Source organism: Phanerochaete carnosa, assembly GCF_000300595.1.
Source record: "Phanerochaete carnosa HHB-10118-sp unplaced genomic scaffold PHACAscaffold_6, whole genome shotgun sequence".
Lineage (NCBI taxonomy): Eukaryota > Fungi > Basidiomycota > Agaricomycetes > Polyporales > Phanerochaetaceae > Phanerochaete > Phanerochaete carnosa.
In genome coordinates this window covers 3,510,986-3,531,253 of record NW_006767633.1, presented here as the reverse complement: position 1 = coordinate 3,531,253, position 20,268 = coordinate 3,510,986, and the positions used below count along the sequence as shown (strand labels likewise).

At 55.0% G+C, this 20,268-nt stretch overlaps 8 protein-coding genes across 8 annotated transcripts; 4 read left to right on the top strand and 4 right to left on the bottom strand.

Annotated features, from left to right (window-relative positions):
* Window positions 1–1,039: 1,039 nt before the first annotated feature.
* On the top strand, window positions 1,040–2,544 carry PHACADRAFT_185750 (uncharacterized protein). The gene is made up of 4 exons (XM_007397534.1): window positions 1,040–1,226; window positions 1,284–1,375; window positions 1,429–2,197; window positions 2,249–2,544. The coding sequence occupies exons 1-4, from the start codon at window positions 1,140–1,142 to the stop codon at window positions 2,501–2,503; spliced, it is 1,203 nt and encodes a 400-aa protein (XP_007397596.1). The 5' UTR covers window positions 1,040–1,139; the 3' UTR covers window positions 2,504–2,544.
* A 277-nt stretch (window positions 2,545–2,821) lies between these two features.
* Window positions 2,822–5,831, bottom strand: PHACADRAFT_259088 (uncharacterized protein). The gene is made up of 12 exons (XM_007397533.1): window positions 5,709–5,831; window positions 5,262–5,415; window positions 5,176–5,208; window positions 4,987–5,120; window positions 4,761–4,915; window positions 4,564–4,684; window positions 4,459–4,510; window positions 4,355–4,402; window positions 4,293–4,298; window positions 4,213–4,236; window positions 3,514–4,163; window positions 2,822–3,460 (listed from the first exon to the last, which is right to left on the bottom strand). Exons 1-12 carry the CDS (start codon window positions 5,802–5,804, stop codon window positions 2,981–2,983), a joined length of 1,953 nt encoding a protein of 650 aa, XP_007397595.1. The 5' UTR covers window positions 5,805–5,831; the 3' UTR covers window positions 2,822–2,980.
* Window positions 5,832–6,850: 1,019 nt separating this feature from the next.
* Window positions 6,851–8,178, top strand: PHACADRAFT_259087 (uncharacterized protein). The gene is made up of 3 exons (XM_007397532.1): window positions 6,851–7,499; window positions 7,552–7,842; window positions 7,897–8,178. Exons 1-3 carry the CDS (start codon window positions 7,268–7,270, stop codon window positions 8,136–8,138), a joined length of 765 nt encoding a protein of 254 aa, XP_007397594.1. The 5' UTR covers window positions 6,851–7,267; the 3' UTR covers window positions 8,139–8,178.
* Window positions 8,179–9,224: 1,046 nt separating this feature from the next.
* Window positions 9,225–11,591, bottom strand: PHACADRAFT_259085 (uncharacterized protein). The gene is made up of 7 exons (XM_007397531.1): window positions 11,452–11,591; window positions 11,209–11,402; window positions 10,825–11,150; window positions 10,617–10,766; window positions 10,418–10,566; window positions 10,318–10,365; window positions 9,225–10,262 (listed from the first exon to the last, which is right to left on the bottom strand). Exons 1-7 carry the CDS (start codon window positions 11,576–11,578, stop codon window positions 9,448–9,450), a joined length of 1,809 nt encoding a protein of 602 aa, XP_007397593.1. The 5' UTR covers window positions 11,579–11,591; the 3' UTR covers window positions 9,225–9,447.
* Window positions 11,592–12,683: 1,092 nt separating this feature from the next.
* On the bottom strand, window positions 12,684–14,764 carry PHACADRAFT_197351 (uncharacterized protein; the record flags this gene model as incomplete). The annotated part of the gene is made up of 13 exons (XM_007397530.1): window positions 12,684–12,782; window positions 12,839–12,982; window positions 13,037–13,089; window positions 13,141–13,199; window positions 13,252–13,409; window positions 13,466–13,696; window positions 13,750–13,872; window positions 13,925–13,961; window positions 14,015–14,127; window positions 14,191–14,279; window positions 14,332–14,387; window positions 14,443–14,484; window positions 14,541–14,764. The coding sequence occupies 13 exons, from the start codon at window positions 14,762–14,764 to the stop codon at window positions 12,684–12,686; spliced, it is 1,428 nt and encodes a 475-aa protein (XP_007397592.1).
* A 1,133-nt stretch (window positions 14,765–15,897) lies between these two features.
* On the top strand, window positions 15,898–16,211 carry PHACADRAFT_60661 (uncharacterized protein; the record flags this gene model as incomplete). Its single annotated transcript, XM_007397529.1, has 2 exons — window positions 15,898–16,017; window positions 16,071–16,211. Coding segments are annotated over 2 exons (261 nt in total), but the record flags the coding sequence as incomplete, so codon positions are not given.
* A 384-nt stretch (window positions 16,212–16,595) lies between these two features.
* Window positions 16,596–18,555, top strand: PHACADRAFT_30045 (uncharacterized protein; the record flags this gene model as incomplete). The annotated part of the gene is made up of 2 exons (XM_007396496.1): window positions 16,596–17,904; window positions 17,957–18,555. 2 exons carry the CDS (start codon window positions 16,596–16,598, stop codon window positions 18,553–18,555), a joined length of 1,908 nt encoding a protein of 635 aa, XP_007396558.1.
* A 455-nt stretch (window positions 18,556–19,010) lies between these two features.
* PHACADRAFT_197349 (uncharacterized protein) lies at window positions 19,011–20,127 on the bottom strand (the record flags this gene model as incomplete). The annotated part of the gene is made up of 4 exons (XM_007397528.1): window positions 19,011–19,237; window positions 19,290–19,378; window positions 19,430–19,907; window positions 19,956–20,127. 4 exons carry the CDS (start codon window positions 20,125–20,127, stop codon window positions 19,011–19,013), a joined length of 966 nt encoding a protein of 321 aa, XP_007397590.1.
* Window positions 20,128–20,268: the final 141 nt, after the last annotated feature.

The following is a 20,268-nucleotide window of genomic DNA, read 5'->3' as shown; positions in this document are numbered from 1 at the left end:
TCAAAGGCACTTTAACTTCTTCCTGCAAATGTGCAGTCGCCACTGGCGGCCACATGCAGCCCACCAGGTTGACCAAAGCTGATTGTCCTGTTTTTCTACAAACAACAACAAAACGCATATGTGGTCGCCACTGGCGGCCACATGCAGCCCTCCAGGTTAACCAAAGCTATTTGTGCTGTTTTCCCACAAACAACAACAAAACACATATGTGGTTGCCATTGGCAGCCATATAGAGCGTAAGATTGGCTATTGCTGCTCGACTAATTTCACTCATATATGTTCACCACTGGACACCTTAACCAATTTGCAAGGTTATGACCAAAGGTACTTTAATGTCTCCCTGCCAACGTGCGGTCGCCACTGGCATCTGCATATAGCTGGTGAGGTTTGACCACAACTACTCTGCTGCTTCCCCACTAAATACGCAGTCGCCACTGGCGGTCACTCTCTGAAGCATGCTGACCACAGCCACTCTGATGTACTTGGCCGCCTCTCTGCACACATGCAGTCGCCACTGGCAGCCACGCACTGCGTCAGAAGTGAGTGTCAAACGGTAGCAGCCAGCGTCAAGGGCAGGGGTCGGCGCTCGAAACGGCCCCTACCGACCCCTACCAGTGCTCATAACCTTAAACCCTAGCAAGAGAGAGCATACCTGTGTATAGGCACCCGTCCCTGTGTATAGGCGCCCATCCCTGGGCATTTCCTAACCTGCGATGCAGCCTATAACTGATATCTGCAATATAGTCAAGTGTGAGGGGTGAACAAGACAACAATGACGGTGGTAGAGAGAAAGAGAGTTGACGCGCTGCGCATAAGCGCTCACGCATCGTTGCGATATCGCGTAGGATTATCGGGGATCCTGCCTTGCACACTATCTTCAGCCAGCTCAGTTGTAGACGACTTCAAACTTGCGAGCCAACGAACTCTATATAGATGCAGACTAGTAGCGATACTTGTGCCTAGTGTAGGCAGAACGTTATATAGCAGGCTAAGATTTAACAGACTGATCAGGGATGCGATCAGGTACTGACGGTCTCACCGCCCAGTTACGTGACGATACTAGCTGATAGTCTGATTCTGGCAGTGCACATAGCTTGTCTCTTGTCTGTTTCCCTGTCTCTAGGCGCACCTCAGACCCCATGGCTCCCACAGTGGTGAAAACCGGCGCGGCATCTTCACGCAAGGGAGTATTGAAAGTAACAAAGGCGGGGAGACCATTTCTCCGAGTGCGTTCGCTATTCTCTCTTGTATCGATGCAAACTCAAACACGTCGCACCTTGCAGAGCTTGCTTAACATCTATGCAACTTTCGCTCTTGCCCTCCCTCTGCATACCACATACCGCTGGTTCACGAAGTACAACAATGCATTCGTATTGTACGTAGGGTCCACTACTCCTCCTTACCCTCAGTCTTATATCGCCTTTGCAGCGATGAGGCCATGCGTATACTCGCAGATCTCAAAGTCTCGCAACGCTTACCCGGCCCTCAAGCCCCTGCAGAATCCGGTGTGGCAGCAGCAAAAACCGTCGCGTACAGTTTCGCGCCAGATGCAGCGCGGCGGCTGTGCGAGCTCTTTATGGCCGCACGGCTTGTTGAAGCTGTCACGGACCCGCAATCGCGCACATTCGTGCGGAGCAGCGTTTACACCCTCACGCCCAAGGGTCTGCATGTCGTCGAGCAATTCGCCGCCAGAAGTGGTGGTGAGTCCTTCTCGGTCAAGCATAACTTCACTGCAGATGGCAGTAAAGGAAGCGGAGAGCCTGCTGTTGTCCGACTTCTTGCTGTGCAACCCGTGTGTACAACGCTCCTGCACCTCGTGCGTCGGTGGGACGACGACGAAGTCGTCATATCTGCGACGGTCGTTCGGGCTGCCTTTCGGCAGCTTGCGGGACGTACCTCAAACCGCGCTTCCCAGGCTTCTTCAACGGATGCTGTCGGAAAATACAATCAATATTCTGCAGGCGTCCCTCTGGTCGACAGTGCAGGGACGACGCCGGACGTCTGCTTCAAGGCGCCGGACGCTGTGAACTGGCTTCTCGACCTGACGTCTCTTTTGAGTGTGGACGAGGCCGGAAATATGCTCGCGCACTGCGTGCGCCTTGGCTTGGTCGAGGTTATCCGCAATGGCAGACGCAGGGGCGCGAAGGTGTACACTGCGCAAGGAGTGGGCGATGATGACACGGACTCTGCGGCGCAGGTGCGATCGGGCCCTCCGGCTTATTATTGATGCAGCTAACAGGCTGTGTAGGTGAGCGGAGAGTTCCGTTTGAGCGCGACCGCTGTATACCGGGTGACGGAGGAGGGCCGGCGAGCTGCTGGCTGGGGCAACCTTACTCACATCCCAGGACAATCAGAGACATGCGCGGCAAATTTCATCTCCAAGAAGTCAGGCATCCCATTGCTTGCATCGAGCTATTCGACACCGTCTGCGCTGCCACACTCAGATGAAGAAAGACATGGAGGAGTGTATGTGACGAGGAGGGAGACGTGTATGGATAGCTGAGGATATGGCTGCCATACCTCGGTTCGATATTTATGTTTGCTATTGGTATATTTAATGGGACTTTGTTATCTTCGTCGACTGGCTATACATATGAATGCTTCTTGGCATAGCAATAGTGAAATGAAAGCAGGCACTACCTGCAGGGAGCTGACGGCTGTACGCTCATAGCCTCGACCATATCTCGCAATTTGATTATGCCAGTTTCAGCGCCACTGGCCCAAGCGGGGTAATTACAATAATGTTCCAGCTGATGAGAGCGTAGCGGCCTAGGGCATGCGTTCGAGCCAGCCAAGCTGAGCCGGCACAAAATTACGTGACAAGTAGCCGCAACCGACAATGGAGATAGTCCGAATGGTAATAAGGTACATCCTCGAGCAGCATTTTACACAAGTCACAAATCCCGAGTATAGTATAACTAACAGCGACAAATGCGAAAAAAAAGGGATAGTCCAGCGTTGCGCTACCAAAATCTATACCTTACACTCGACCTGACCCTCGGCTTGCCGACACAAGTCTTACACTCCCTTCTGGAGGGTAGTCCCGGTCTGACAAGCTCTCCTCATCGCTTCGCCTTCGCCACAAGCTTTCACTCTCCTCGCGGTCGTCGATGCTGTCGCCCCGCGGATAGTCTCGTCCACTCGTCGGGCGTCCAAAGAGGCGCTGATGGTGCCCGCGCGACTCGCGTTCACCGACAGAGGGTACAACATCCTGCCGTGCGCCGATGAACGCTTCGTCGACGCTTACTTGCGAGCCAGGACGGCCTACCGTTGCGACGCTCGATGAGAAGCTAGGGAAGCTCGAGACCGTTACCGTCGACGGCGACTCTGCGAATGGGTCTGCCGCACGCGGTCGATACGGGTCTTCGTACACCGTTGGTGGCGCCGAGCGCAGACTGGGAGCTCCGATCTCCTCCAATGTACTTGAGAAGCTAGACTTGTCGTCTTCCTCGGGACGCTCCTACGAGACAGAGTCAGCGTAACGTGGAGTGCCCTTGGCTAGTGTGCACCTACCGGCAGCTGCGGTGGTCCGCTCCATATTGCGCTCCTGTGTTCGTGCGTCGCCTGCGCGTCCAACGCGTCGCGTCCGGGTACAGGATAGCTGTGGACGATATCTTCATTGCCAAACTTGATAGTCTGTTTGCGCGGCGACACGAGGTCACTCGCGAGCGAGATGTTGTCTGAGGCGGGCATAGGCGGGTCGTATAGCTGGTGTCTCTTCAGGCCCGCGAGCTGATCGCCAGGGCCGCCCATGGCGTTATAGTGCGGCTGCTCGTCCTCGCTAAGGCTGGGTCCGTGTCGATTCCGCAAGCTCGTGTTGGTAGCGCGACTTGACATGCTCATGCGCCGTGCGGTACGCGCGCGTATGATACTGCCCATTGCGCCGAAGCTACCGCGGAGCGTGTCAATGCCCGGTTCCTCGAGTGCAGTGAGGTTCTTCTCGTCGACGCCAGCAGTGTTGCTGCGTGCCGCCTGGAGGAGCATCGTCGAGCGGCGATCGAGGCCAGGAACCTTCAACTGCGTTGGATCAATCTTGGAGAGCTGCAGGACGGTGATGCCGAAGCAGATGACAAGGAAGCCCATGACGAGCGTGATGATCTGGGTTGCCGGGGCAGATAAGCCTTTGAAAAGGACGATAGTGGTAACGATTGAGAAGAATGTGACTATAGATGTGATTAGCGAGGCAGTCGCGAGCGTAGAGCAACGGCTTACATATCACGTAGTAAGTTGGAGTAACTGGAGGTCAGATAAGGTCAGCGTCCAGACGGCAGCGGCTTGAGAAGATGCCTTACCCATTGCTGCAGAAGGGTATGTCAGCGCACATGAACGTTGGACTATGGGCGACAGAACTAACCAGTGTTGAAAAGCGCCAGCGCCATATTCAAATAATACACCTCCGTAACTGTATGCCCGTTGTCAATAAACGTCCCGCATTCACTGTCTTAGATCAAAACTGACTCAGAGTTATCGCGATAAACACTATCAAGAAGTATATGAACCAGTGTTTGAACTGCCACGGTTCCACTTTAGGCGGAAGCTACACCGGGACAGAGTGGGGCGCACCTGGTTGTCGCCCATCGCTGTCGTGACGATGGCAGAACCGAGGCCGGTGGTGACGGAGACGCTGATGCCGCCAATCATGCTGCACACCATGATGTACCAGAGCATGCTCTTCTTACCATATCTACGGGCGCCGGCGAGAAACACAATGCATTAGTGCTTGCTTCCCGGTGCGCGGAAGGTGTTAATGGGCGGCTTACCGAGGCGCGAAGTAGAACACGATGACGAGCGCAACAACGATGAGGACGCTGCCCCATACGAGGAAGCCCGGACTAAGGAAGAGCTTCTGAAATTCTGTAATTTGCCCTACGGACGGCTCTGAGGGGCCATTCAACGCGATGATGACGGAGCCAACCTGTGAGGGGTCTTCTGTTAGCTGGGGCGACGAACGGAGCAGGTCGGCAGAAGTGAACAGAGGGGACGCACGATGCAGAGTGAACAGCCGACCCAACCGAAGAGCGTGAGCTTCTCGTTGAGGAAGAGGGAGGAAAGAATAGCGGAGATGACGACGGAGAGTGCGCCCATGGGTGTTACGATGATCGCTTCGACGAAGGCGTACGCTGCAAATTATAGCTTTGGATGTGTTTTCTCCGGATATATATCTAGCGGACATACCTGCAAAGTTACACAGTTCGCCAGCAATCATCACTTCGGGCCAGGAGATTCAGTATGAATTTGGAGAAGAGGGCTAGCGGACGCACTGGTCATTCCCAGCCACCATAGTGGAGACTTGAGATATGCTACTCCCTCGCCTGCTACTCCGCCTGCTTGCGACCGCAACAGGCCTTTCTTTTTGAACACGAAGCTGGTTCCGATGAGACAGCCGGACGCTATGGCAAGGACAACGCCTACAATCTAGGTGAGACATACGTTAGCATAGCAGCTTAGGGGGAGTGGAGGGCTGGCGAGCCGAGTCCGCCCTGGGAGGAGGAGGAGCGTGGCAAAGCACAACACTCAGCGTTGGGGGCGGCCATTTGCGCGGGCCCTTGTGTCCAGAGATGCGCAATGCCGCGACTGTTACTGTCACATCCAGGCAGCAAGAGAGCCGGCCTCTGCAAGCAAGGATCGTCAAGCAGGACCGACCACTGCACGAAGATTTCGCTTCGCTGCCCGCCAGTGAGGAATATACAGAGTCAGACGACACAGACCTTGAGACTTGCGGGTGCTTGAAAGCTTGCCGCAGCAGTACTCGAGGCCGAAGCAGAAGCCGTAGCCGTTCTGGTCGGCGATATTGAGGATGACATCGGTGGAGTCTGGTAGAGTCCAACGAGTCCTGAGGGTGGTAGTGGTGGTGGTGGTGGTGGTACAAGTTTGTGAGGTCGTTACGGGTGGTCGTGAGCGCAAAGAGGCTATGGGCGTGAAGGGTTTAAGACCCCGAGTGGAGCGGATACACGGTGTCGATGATACAAATCCCAAGGAATCCGGTAGCCAGACGAGAATCGAGGGAACAGACGCAGCAGGGGAAATGAGGAGGCACGATGCCTGTCGATGCCGCGTGAAAGGTCGTGAGCGGATATATGATAGAGGAAGGTGGACGCTCGTTTCAAGTCGAGACGAGACGAACACCGCACCGGAAACTTGCGGCAATAAGCTCAAACTGGTTACTCTGCCATGGCAATGCTGTGGTGCGCCATTCGGCCTTTTTGCGTACTCGGGCACTCGTAATCTACATTCCCTCTCGGTCGCCGTGTCCCCACGTCCCTGCCCGACAGATGACATCGTGAACTGCGGCTGGCACACAGCATTCGGGGTGGCGGGGACTACCACGTGACCGGGCGGGACAATTGATCGTTCCCGACGAGGCCGTTTTTTCGGCCTCCCCCGCTCCAGCACTTTGATTCTGTCGTCATCATCACCATTAGGCCTCCACGGAAATGGCTCTGTACAACATGCACTGCAGCTGGGATCCCCTTCCGCACCTCAAGTGACGACCACCAGCTAGAAATAGGCGTGCTTCACGCCACGCATCTACGGCCCAAGAATCAGCACGCTGCTCAAGCTCATGTTGGGTGCGGAGTTTCCGTCGTGCTCGCGAAGGATGTACATGCAGACCGAAGAGGGATTTGAGGGGCATTTGTCGGTGCGTGGTTATCTCGTCGTTTCACATGCGCCCTCTCAACAATAGGCACGCCTTTCGCAGGCCGCGTGTATGAATCTTTGCGAGCCTTTTCGTGCCATCTTCTCGGCCTCTGGACCGGCGACCTCTGTGCGGCGTCCTTGCTGCCTTTTCCTCGAGTACTCTGTGCCCCACCGTCGAGGTTCTTGAACGCTACCTTCCCCCGCACCCGTGAAACTATACCGGAGCTCATTCCCCACTGTCGCTGCTGTGGTATATCGGCCCATTGACTACCGAGGCTATTGAAGTTCCTGGAGGATGCTCGTAATGGCGATATCTGCGGTCTTGCTGATTATACTGTCTGCGATAACGATCAGATCTAGCTCAGCAGAAAGTATTTGGTCGACAGGCTCGTTTGGCTCACTACGTCTACGCCTAGTTCAGATAGTCATGCCTATCACTAGCCTGCCCACCCCTATATGACGGCGCCCACCAGTGACGACATTCTGCATCTTCGCACATGTGCTTCTACTTTACGCGCTCTTTGAAGTTCGGATACGAGGGCCGAAGCGTGATATAAGAACGCGTCGACCCCCTGTCCTCTTTCTCACACAGGCACTACAATCTTTCCCCCCAGCACATCCGACGATCATGGAGCGACTCGAGAACATTGAGAAATATGGCTATACCCCTGTCCCGCGCGACCCGGACGTCTTGCTTGCAGGCCACCTTACTGCTGGCGGACCTAACCCGCAGCAAGCTGAATATGTACTCGATGAGCTGCCCTTCCCCGACAGCGAACTCGTGCGCCGTAGCAAAACCTTTGTGGAGAAAGAGCTCAACAGGCCGACATTTAACCACAGCCACCGAGTGTACATCTACGGTGCGCGCCTTCATGCTCTCCTCCATGACCATATCCTGAACAGTGCACATAGGCACGGCCCTCGTTCGGAAGCACTTTCCCGAGTGGCGCTACGACCTTGAGGCATACTACCTGAGCTGCCTGTTCCACGACATCGGTACAGCAGACCGGTACTTGGCGACGACGAAGATGTCGTTCGAGTTCAAGGGCGGGATAGTCGCGCGCGAGTTCATCCTCGAGCACGGCGGAGAGGAGGACCTCGCGGACGCGGTCTGCGAAGCGGTCATACGCCACCAAGATATCTTTGTCAAGGGCGGAAACATCACGGCGGTCGGACAGGTATTGCAGCTTGCGACTATCATCGGTGCGTCTCCCCTTTTTTCTTTGCTCGTCGCTCCCGTTCATTGAGCCCTGCCAGACAATGTCGGACTTCGTGCAAACTTGATCAGCACGCCCCTCATCGAGGCGACTGTGCGCGCGTTCCCGCGGCTCGAGTGGGCGTCGTGCTTCGCAGGGACAATCGAGAAGGAACTCGCGCTCAAACCGTGGTGCCACACTAGCACGTTCGAGGTTCCGAGTTGGAAGGAGGGCGTGCAGAGCAACTTTGCGACAGACGTCAGGAAGAACGAGCTTATGAATAAGTACGACAAAGGGCTGTAGGATACGAATCAAAGAGAATTTGAAAATAAATTTTCATGCCATCTTCTTCCGACCACAGGCCTCGTCGCCGCGATTGCTGCGTTCATTTCGTCCATGTTGATCTGTCCGGGAGACTGAGCAAAACTGCAGGTATTCGGTGAGCGCGGTGTAGACAAAACCGCTTGTTATTCCGGCCACAGCCGGTGGACGAGCATGTCTCGCGTGTTCGCGGCTCGTAACACTGCGTGTTTACTATGTAACTCCGTTGTTTTTCCCCTCGAGATGGTAGCTTAGTTTAAGGGGACAGCGAGGTCCCGCGTGCTGTGAATAAGAGCCAGGCTGCATGGTGCGCAGGAAGTCTCGGTCAGTATCTCTGCTTGGCTCTATAAGCGGACAAAGCATCGACGTAGTTGAGGGCGACGAGATAAGAGACTTAATGACCCCACAGACAGCATACTACATCGTACCGGCCACGCACGTTAAACAAGAGGATAAGACATTCCATCGCTACCGGTACCTCCAGGTATCTATTGTTAAGCTGGCAGGTCAAGAGATTGACCTTAAAGCAACTTGAAAGAAGCGGGGCAGACAGAACAGTACTTATATGACAGGTGCGCCCTCATAATGGCCCTGCGCCTCGAGAAATTCTCAGACGAGCTGTATTCAGCGCATTATTTGGGATGGGTAACCAGCTGACTACTCGAACACGCATTAGCAAACTAATACACGGTATGGTAAACCCTCGCCCACACTATCTTCAAGGCCTGGTGGAACGATTGAGTAGCTCTGAACGGCGGCGCAAACTCGTCAGGTTTTGGCTTAGTAGAGTGCCAGTGAGAGGTCGTTCGTCGGTATATGTGGGGCTATTATAACTGTGGACAAGGGCGGTCATAGTCCGTCCGGATGCCCAGAGATATGGTTCAGCTCAATAAGTTCAGCAGTATAATTTATGCTCGGCTTGCAGTCGTCGCAAGAATACTATACCCAATGACTTAGGTTGGTACCCGAAGGGGCAAAGTTCAAAAGTAAAAGCGAGGTGAAGGGGAAAGGGGAAGACTCTTCCAGCTCCATGCGAGTCTGGGAATAAGCACAAACACGCTTTCTCGTGGTCGTTGAGCCTCTCGATCAAGGGCCAGATCATTCTGAACTATGGGTACAGTACTAGACATGCGTAAAATCGAAGTCACAGGAAGCACAGCGGTATCTGCGGGGGCAACAGATAGGAAGCAATAGACACGGCCAGCAGCTAGTGTACAATGTTAGCGCTGAATATCTTTCTACAATGGGAGTCAAGATTGTTCTGCTCGTGTGCTTCGTCGCTAGACCTCACCTACTCGGTCCTCGCACCACCCTGGCGACCAGCCGTGATCCCAGTGAAATACTGCGGCGTGCCATGCTCCGGGAGGTCAGCGCCGGGCTGGAGTGTGAGCTGAGTGGCACAAACAACGACCTCCAGTGAGGGCACATCGTTGAGGTCGACAGCGGTCTTGTTCGCGCGCACAACGCGCCACGAGAGCTCGCGCTTGAGGTACGGTTCGACGACGGAGGGTTCGAAGGAATGAATCTCGGACAGACGCGCGATTGCTGTGTTGAGGTGAACGAAGCCCTCGGTGACGTAACCGGCAGCCGCCTGGTTGTGGCAGTTCGCGCACTGGCTTGCAGAGGAGTTGACAAACGCGTGATGCGCGCCGACGAAGGACGGGCTCCTGCGCCACTCGCGCGGGTCTTCGGGGACCGGCCCAAGGAAAATAAGCACGGAGAAGCTCCCGCTGAGCTCGTACTTCTTGACGTGGATCCGCACCGCCCAATCGTACAAGCTACTGGCCGCATCGCTAACGCTGTTTGGAGCTGATTCCGCGCTGGGTTGTGGATTGCGGGGTGCGGCAAGCTTGCTGACAGCAGGCGTCGCGTGAATGGCAGCGGGCGCCGCAAAGGCAGCGATACCAGGCGCCGCGGCAGCAAACGCACCGAAACTGGGGCCACCGTACAGGCTGTTAACCGCCTTGGCAATGGCGGCCTTGACTGCGCGCGGGTCGCTCACGTTGAGACCGTTGAACTCGGGGTAGGTGTAGCCAAGCTTGCCCGTCGCCGTCGTCTGCGATGAAAGCCAGTAACCGGACTGCGATTCCCAGAATGGCGTCAATTCTATAGCGGCGATGTTAGTGATGCGGTGATAGTAAGGTAATAGACAAGCACGCACGAGTCGTCGGGCCAACAGTAGCGTTAGACGTAATCGTGTACGTGCCGCCTAGGCACTCAAGGTTCAGTTCTCCGTGGGATCAAGAGGGAGCACTACTTACCTTCGGCAGGACCGTTTGTCGTCCAAACGCCTGGGTTAAGGGCCGACCACAGAGACAACATACGGTCCACGTTGGCGTGATGCAGGAAGAAGATAGGGTCGAAGCCTGCAACCGAGGGGTCCGCCATCTGGCCGTCGCCGCCTACATCGCTGCATGACAATTAGCCACATTCCAAGGACCTGTGGGCTATCGAGCTTACACGTGAATGCCGTCATGGATGGCCTCGAGAGAGTTGCTGGCGCTGCCACCATCGTCAGTGCTGTGATTGCTGAATGCCGGCCAGGTATGCACGCGCGTCAGCAGGCGATAAGTGCTCGACGTAATGTCATCCTGGGAAGATTGGAGTTGGCTATTATGGAAAGACATTCAGAAAGTTTACTCTGAAGTGAGCCATTTAGAGCACTCACTCAGTGAGTGCCTGAACGTCCGTCTGCGCATCCGGCCCATCGGACGCTGGGTGGCGCAGCGTCGATTGCCACTGGTTGTACGGTGCTGGGAAGCTGGGGTCGATAGGGTGGAAGACATAGCCGTATAACGGGTTGTTGACGGCGCCGCGTGTGCCGTCAGGGAGGGTGATCGTGACTTGCTTGTCAGCGATGACCTCTGGCGGGGGGACGGAGTTAACCGCCCAGTCCCAGTAAGGCGCGCGGAGGTCCGCAGCAGCCTTGTTCCAACGATCCTGGTCAACTGTATACGTCTTTGCTATCGTGGCGGCATGCTGCTGGAGAACTTGCTGCGGGGTCTATCAGTCTCATTCCCCAATGCATGGCAGACATAGTGTGGGTACGAACCTCAAAGAGAGCAACGTAGGGACGATGCCATGTCGGAAAGAGTACAGAGCCGTGGGTGCAATAACCACCCCACTGTGAGTTTTTGACAGGCTCTTTCCCGCCCGAACCGTCCCATTGTATGTATGGCAGGCCGTGAATGGCGCCGATCTGGAAGAACGACGTAAGGTCGCCTTGCGTGTCCTGAGACATCGCCGCTGAAAGACATTGTCAACATAAGCCAGAGACAATAGAAGATGTACGAACTCAGTGCCTGAATGTAGAGCGAGAATTGATCCTCAATCTTGACGAAGTCGTTGATCTCAAGGCGGTTGGGAGGGCCAGCATCCGCGGTGCTGCCGCCCTGCACTCCGGTAATCACAAAGTGAGACATATTGATGAATGCGATGGTGGACTCGGAGAATGGATGTCGAGTGAAGTTGACTGAAGCAACGAGTCTGGCCACCGGAGAGCTTATATGCCTCGTACACGAGCGTCAGACTACCAGACGGCTGTTTCAACCAAGGAACCAGTGCGCGACGGAGATCCACATCGCGCCCTGGTATTTGACACGGCGAATGCTTGGCAATTGCGAATGCTCCGTGAAGTATATAAGATGAGATGTATTGGTGGATGCGATGGTGGGGTGAATGGACGTAACAAACCTGGTCACTGGTAACCTTGCATGCCTCGCAAGACGGGCATTTGCCAATATGCGACCTCCGGAGCATTACGCAGCCACCCGAAATGAAAAATTTTCAGTCATGGGCGCGCCTTGAGGCATGCTCCTACCCGCATCTTTGTTTGACCTGACGTCCAGAGGTCGGACGCAGGACTTGATGTTGGCGGCAGATCATACTGTTGGCCGCTCAGGCGGCTCTAGACTACGGAGCGTCTCCTGCTCCAGGAATTCAAGATACTGGCAGGAAAATCTGCAGACCCCTTGCCAGAGAGATGAACTCGTCAGTTTCAGAGTACCAAATTTTTAGAGAAAACGGGACCAGACCTATGTATATTTTGCTGGGGAGAGCAACGTAGGACGCCAGTGCGTCAATCCCGGCCAGTCGGACGTAACGAGGCGCCCAAAGAGGCGACTTGTATTCTAATGTTCGTCATTTCACCTCAAGATCCGGGAGAACTCACTCTGTAAGTGTAGTATAAGAAACGAGTTACGTGTAAACAAGCTGCCCCAAGAGCATGTGCCCGTGTGCGATGGACAGACCCAGATTTGCCTGAATTTGCCGATGTTTCTCTTATTCCTCACTTAAATCAAGGTCAATTGGCCTGTAATTTTGGAATTAAATGCTAAAAGTATATATCGAGCATAGTTTGCGTGTAAAACACTAGGCGACGTCAGAATGTCTCAATGGGCCAAGTAATGATGCAATGATGGGTGGCTATTAGTATATATAGTAGAGGCCCCTCAGGAGCCCATGGCCCATCGAGCAAGTGCAAGCCAGCGGATGAGTAGTGCTTGCCGCAAATAGGAACTACAGTCTTCAGCTCGCCCCGCTCTGGTCTTGCTCAACTTCGAACGGCACGTTCTCCACCCAGTGATACAGTATCTTCTTCACCAACACTGGCTGGTCGTCCGTGACCTGTGATCGCACACTTCTATCAACGCCAGCTTGCTGGCGACGATGGGATGACTCACGAAATGCCCTGCACTGCCCATGAGGACGTACGTGAAGTTGCCCGCGCCGGGGCCAATGGCGCGCACGGTCGCGTCTTCGCTTGTCCAGGGCAGATCCGGCGCAGCGAGGAAGGCGGACTGGTACTGAGAGCGGACGAGGCGGAGCTGCAGCAGAAGTTAGTGGGCTGGAGAAACGGACGTTTGAAGAAGAGAACCAACCATGGAGAGGACGCCTGGCCAGGCGCAGTTCGCATCGAGCTTGCCGATGTAGTCTGGACATGACAAGATTAGACGGGCGTACTCGAGGAGAACGCTGCACCCACGTAAAAGTCGGTAACCTGCCCTGAGCAAGTCTTCGTAGAGTAGATACGCTTGCTGAACCCTGCATACAATGCCATGAGAGTGTAGCTGCAATTCTCGGGGAACCGGCTTACATGTCTCCCTCAGCAACAAATTCCTTGTGTACCTGCCGACTCACGAAGGAGAAATTGAGGTGCTCTGGCACGCCCAGCGTGGCCTTCGTAGCTGGCAGGTTCATGAAGTCGGACGCCCAGGTGGTCTCGGGCGTGCAGTTCTCAAGAGTTCCGTCGCACTATTTGCCCACTCTGATCAGCCACTACAGAGCTGCAGTTGCGGAGAGTGACGTACCCGGAGGTTGACATTCTCAAGGCTACGTCCAGGTACGCGGTCCGGGTAAACATCTTCGCAAACCGCCATGGCAAGGGCGCGATTCTCAACGGTGTCGTTCATATATGCCATTTGGATCGACTCGAGGCAAAATGGAAGTCGCTCGAAGGCGGCGTTACACGTTGACGTGTTGTAAAAGTCGGTGTAGTAGCACCGTTGTTGCAACGCCCAGCGCTTGTGCGTGAGGAGATCCTACAGAGCTCGTTACGGGTTGTTTGAAGGAGATAGATGGATGAAGCACGTACCGACATGGGGTTGCTGACCATCATCGCTTCAAGGTTGAGGTGCGTTGCGCCGGGCACCCCTCCTCCCGCGGCGAGAGCGGCATTTTGTTCGCGGATGACTGTTGCGATGTGTGGGATGTAGGTCTGACGATACGTTATCAGAATAGTGAGGTTCAGGAGGAATCATACAGCTTACTCCTCCGTAGGAGCCACCTGCAAGTACGAGCTTGTTGCTATGAGCGTAAGTTGAGACCGTATATATACGCCGGCACTCAAGGCAACCTACTTGGCTAGCTTCGGAAACAGGTGGAAGAACTTGATCAAAAAGTCGTACGCGTCGTATGCTGCCGCACGAGAATTATTCACTTGAGTTCCGTATGAGAAGCCGACGCCTATAGGCTGCGCAGGATGTCCCAGTCAGCGTCTCCATTTGGCTCAACGATCAGGGAAAGAAGCACTGACATGGTCGAGCGCGACAAGATTGTAGTTTTCGGACCAAGCGTTCGGGTTTGCGACAGTAGTTTTGTTCTCGGTGACCTTGCAATGCGACTCTATGGGATGGTTAATGGCTTCCACGGGCAATAAGTCGCGCCAAACACGCACGTCCGAAGAGAGGGTTGGCCATCCCGCTACTCCCAGGACCCCCACCGATTGTCAAGCTAATATGACACGAGATAGACCCTTAAGCAAAAAAAGAGTAGACAGAGCACTTACATGACAGGTGCGTCCTCATGATTGTTCTGCGCCTCGAAGTACCTTTGCGCAAGCCGTATTAAGCCCACAGTATGATTCATTAACTGACTTGAACGCACCAGAAAAACGACCTCTTTGGTTTGTCTTCGCTGTCTTCTTCAAGCCCTATGTATCCCGAATGTGACGTGCCGCCGATACAGAGGTCGTCGTGAGTCTTGACGAGATGGAAGAAAGGCTCGAGCTCGTGTGCATAGCTAATATTGCCGATAAAAAGGAGTGAAGCCCATGATCTGTGCAGAACTAGTACAGCGGTAGTCGTGATTAGGACGAGAAAAGTGAACATCGTTGCACGACATGTTGCTCGGCTATCTCGCTTCGTCTTCCATGGATCGCAGTTTTCGGCGGCTTTTTCGGCAAAACACAGCCTTTCGCTTGCGCCGACCATGCCTGGATCCGCCTCTAGGGTGCGCAAGAGGGATGGGCAGATACCAGAGAGACGCGAGAAAGGTAGAGTTTGTCGTGTCCTTGCGTTTCAGGTCGGATACGTCACATGGACATGCTGTTGTCATGCTCGGGTGCTGGGAACGCCAATTTGCCGAGTCTCTCAAGTGTCTTGGCGGGCTTTCATTGCGTTGTGGGGGGTGAGTCAAGTTCAGGTGCGAGCAAACCCTACGCTGGGGTCGAGCCAAGTATTACGGATGTCACCGCGCCACAAAGATAGGTCACTTGTTGACTAGCTTCATCGCTGTAGACTGTTTCATCGTTCTGTTCCCTCACCACGACTTCAGAACCAGCGGAACTCGACGCTTACTTACGAGTTACCAGCGCTTTGCGATAGGATGGTGGATTCGTGAGAACCGAGCCGCCGCCGCCCAAGGCTGTTGCGCCATCGGTTCACATGGTCAAGTCCGCGCAGTCTCGGCCGTTGATGCATGATGACTGACACATTTGACTTACGAGCAGCCACTACATCCTCCGCGCTACAGGCCTCATGTTCCTGGACCCTTTCCCGGAGGAAAGATGGAGCCGTGTTCTGGCATCTCGAATGCTTGGAAGCTGTGCGATACTGGAGATATGAAGTCCACGCGGCTCATACCCTCAGCGACCTGATCCCCCCACCCCGCGATGCATGCAAGGCGAGAAGGGCGTGGTGCCCAGGTTTGTGCACGATCGTCAGATGAGTTAGCTTTCACGAGGCTAAGTGCGTCTAGGACCGGGACAATCATTCGGATACGTATGGTGCACCGCGGAGACCGAGCATAGGTCGCCATGGACGAAGCACGTCCGCAACCTTGACAGTGCTTCAGCGAGCGAAGAAGAAAATTATCGACAGCAGCTCGAGCTCCTCCAGCTCGACATCCAGCTCAGAGGATGAGAATGGGCTGAAATCTGGCGAAAGTATGATGGTGCGTCAAGATTTTCGAATTATTTGCATTACTCAAGCTAATGCATTCGTAGCCCGCGCCATCTCAGCTCAAAAGAGAACGTCAGAGGGTACCCAACACTCAGTGGAGAAAGATGGACGGCGTGGTGCGCAAAGCTGACAAAGGGAAGGTGAAAAACTGTAAGGAGGATATCGACACTCTACTCGTCTTTGTGTGTATCCCTCTTCTGGCATATCGTAGCGCATGGTCTAATCGCACTTATAGGCTGGTTTGTTCTCCGCAGTGCTCACGGCCTTCGTTATCGAATCCTATCACAACCTGCAACCAGATACCTCGACAGAGACCGTCACCCTCTTACGCCAGATATCCCTGCAGCTGACCAGTTTCACCATCAACTCTAGGTTTGCGAACGCGACCCATCAGGTTCTCACCAGCATAAGCTCAGCAGAACCGTTGGGGTCTGCAGTCCTCGTCAATGCCCTTTGGTTCTCAAGTCTCATCATTAGTCTCATCACCGCCTCGCTGGCCATGTTGGTTAAGCAATGGCTACATGAGTACCTCGCGGGCGACTATTATTCGCCTCAGGCTCGTCTCCGTATCCGGCAGTTCCGCCACGAAGGCATGCAGGGCTGGTACGTACTCGAGATTGCCGCCGTCTTGCCGTTGCTGCTTCAAATCTCCCTCGGCCTCTTCTTCCTTGGACTCTGCAACTTCACATTCTCGGTCAACTCAAATGTCGGCTGGACTACCGTGCCCCTCATTGTCGCATGGCTGGTCGTATTCCTGCTCATGATTGTTGCTCCCGTCTTCTCCCCTCGGTGTCCCTACAAAGTTACCTTCCTTGTAAACGCGTTCAAGGTCCTTCGCAAGTGGATACGACGAGCCGTTCATCTCGCGCGCCAACGTTCCCACCATGACTCTCATAACTCCGACTCTGACTCCGTGCTCTCCCAGCCATTCGGGTCTACGAAGTTTGGTTGGTTCGAGGAGGAAGAAGACGCCGTTACCAGCCCCAAGGGTGATCTGCGCATCTTCCTTGCTGTTGATGCGATGCTCGCCGATGACAACCTGATTGACGGCTTCTATCGAGGGCAGATCCAGCAGCTACGCAGCCGCGGCCCCGAAGTCATTGACTTCGTCCTCGATGTCATGGGCCGGCGCATGCGCGATAGAGTCTCCCGCACTAGGCTGCCGCTGCAAAATCTGCGACCGATGAGCAAAGTCGCATGGGTCGGACTGACGGGCATTCTCGCGGACGTGATGGAGGATTCGATCGTTCAGGACATGGTCCACCCGGCTCACCCCGATGACGATAGCCCTCGCGAGCGGAGCCTGGTGGACTGGATGAAAGATATACTGAAAATCGTCCTGTCGGGCTCGGGATACACGTTCCAGCCGGGCGAGGCAAAAATTATCGTCCACGCGTTGCTCTACGATCCCGAGAACACGGTCGAGCTTCTACAGCTCGTAGGGCGGCCAGAGCGGGACCGGCAAGGACGGCAAAGGCGGCGAGGACGATGTATCTCACCTCACGACTTCGCGGACATCCTCGACCTCTCTTTCGAGACCTTCAGCTCGTTTGATCCAGACTGTGTAATCCGCTGCATGTTGGAGCTCGGCAGATGGACTGTTTCGCAGTACAGCGACTCGCTCTACGACGTTATCAAATCCTCCCGGCTCGGCGTGAAGGGCGTCGTTGCTGTCGCGCGGGTGCTCGTGGACAAGCTTACGGAGGAACTCGAGTGGCGGCGCGAGTGTAACGTGGAAACTTGGGATAACTGGTTTGACGATGCGCTCCCTTGCATCGTCCATGCGTTCACGCGCTTTGGGGCGACCCCTGAGGACCACGATCTAGGGCACGAAGATCCGAAGCGCAACGACCTCAGGCATGACGATCCAGATATCAGCCTGAGGCGCGACGACCCCCGACGCGACATCGACAAGATCGCGGGCGTAGTGTGGAAGCTCTGCGCGGAGGACGAGGCGACGATGGCTGTGGTTATCCGCCATTTACCTGAACACGAGAGCACCACGGATGGCTCGAATTGCCCGTGCCTCTTCGCCGCCGCAATGGGGCATCGATGCATCAGCCGGGATGGTGGGTGTCATCATATTATTAGGTCAACCGTGTCGCTAACTCACGACCTTAGCGCGAGAGCGGATAATGGGCAATTTCAAGGCGTTGGTCAAGGACGCGACGTGTCCCGAGCCTGCGAATGGTCTCAGCCCGGAGAAGCTGTGCGACGTTGCCAAGTGCATGCGCAACCATCAGGCTTCGTACAGCGAAGAAAAGTCGCAGTGGCGCGTGTTCTACTCTTTGCTGTGCCCAGGCGACCACGCGCGGGGGGACTCAGGCGACACAATCGTGGAGTCCCAGCCAGACTCGCTCGACGAGCTCTCACACGAGCAGCCTCTCGACAGCGCGTACGAAGAGGGACCGCCAGGGCAGCCAGATCCGTTCATGAAACGCACGATGTTCCAGCGGCCGAGGTACTCATCGCCGACACCGCTGAGCCCGAACATGTCACTCGAGTCGGGCAAGACGGCGGTAGAATCAGGCTACACCATCGTAGACCCGCGGCGCGCGAAGAGCATGAATAGCGGGGAGGGTTGGCATGCGGGGTACAGCCCTGCGATCGAGAACGGGCAGTCGTCACCGACCGAGCGCGGATTCGGCGAATTCAAGTTCATAGGGCCGATGCAGTCGACGCCTGTGAAGCAAGCCCGAAAACGCAGGCGACTGGACTAAAATGCAGGGTGTTATTCTGCAGAAAGCTGAAGTATATATTGCACCCTGCAGTAGTCGTACGTGAGATAAAGTTCGCGAGCTACGAATATAATCTCACCCTGCAGTAGGGCGTACAGCATATAACTGCTACTTTATGGTGTGGTGAATGGAAGCCGACACGCCTTTGATGGCCTTTACGCAGTTGTCGTTCGTGCGAGAGATACAATAGATCGTTTACACCGCTGAGGTGCCGGCGCCAAACCACACCGCCCTTTCTTAAGACAACAACCTGCGAGACCTCGCATTCGCAGAAGGCCGACGATAATCGTGTCGCGTATTTAATCGTACCTTGAACATCTGGCTTCATATTTAGAGAAAGTGCACAGAATCTGTTCTACAAACATTTCCCACGGTAATTCAGTGGTCTAATCAATAAGCCCACGTGCAAATGTCTAAATGCTTTAAACCGCTGGCTGTTATATCAGCAACCATGTGTCAACTAAGCCCGCAGGGCTCTCCATGGGCACTGCTATGGCGGAAAGCCTCCAAATATTAGCAAAAAGGAAGAGGTCCATGTACGCTGGTAATCCTCGGCTGAGCGCGAGGGCGTACATGGCACCGAAGACCGCGGCGACTCCGACCTGCAGAGTGTTCGTGGTGTATGCACCACGGTTAACACGTGTCTGGGTGAGAGCAGCGCATACTGACGCAGCTAAGTCAGTAACATGATCGGATGAAGTGCTGTATCAACATACAGAGGAGGTATCCCGCGATCCCGCTCGCCAATGCTGTAGAAGCAAACGGAGTGTGAGCCAACCAGCTCAAGGCTACCATCACAGAGGTCCTATGATATTCTGTTAGACCTATTCGAACGCTAGATGAGGGAAACACGCACGCAAAGACCCGCTCGGGCAAGATTTTGGCGCCAAGTTGGCGCATCAATGCGTGAAAAGTGCCGAAGATTGCCATAGCTGCGAATACGAGTAGCACCTCCGGTGTCGCGCCGTTCGATGCAACCGCGGCCACAGCGGCTGCGAATGCACTCGCTTCTATAACATGCGCAAGCGGAGAGATAGCGCCAAAGTTGGCGCTTCCGGACGCAGGGATGCCCCGGGCACGGCGTGCGCGACGTACTCGTACAGATTTGCGGCGGCCAGTGCGGTCGTCCACATAGCAAGTCAAAGCGTCTGGCCGGCGCACAACCGTGACGGGCACGTTGAGGGTACACGACAGCGTAACACCCACTGCTTCGAGCCTGTCGAAGCTAGCGCCCCGTTCGGCCAGGGCGCGCATGAGGACAAGTAAGAGCTCTGTGTGTACGGACGTGGGAGGTGCCGGTGAGGTGCGCGGTCGAGTGGGCAGTGTCCTGTGGGCTGAGGGGACGTTAGGAAACAGTGCTGGAAGTGGAGGCGCAAACATACCAAATATAATGGTTCGAGTTTCCCCATACTTAGTGCCGCGCATGAACGCCGTGCGACGTACAGACGTCGGTGCGGAGTCGGCGCGAGTGGGACCTTTGGGACGCTTCGTCGCTACCTGGCAGGGCCGAGGCAGAGACACGGAACGGGCGAAAAACGTCGAAGGTCGAGACATCATTCCGGTAGACCAGTCAGAGAGATTTTATGAGTAAAGTTGCTGCTTCAGGAGATGGTGGTCGTTCAGACTTAAGATAGTTCCGGGGCTTCTAGCGAGCTGGAGGAGAATTTAATACTTTTTCTACTAGGCTGGTCGAAA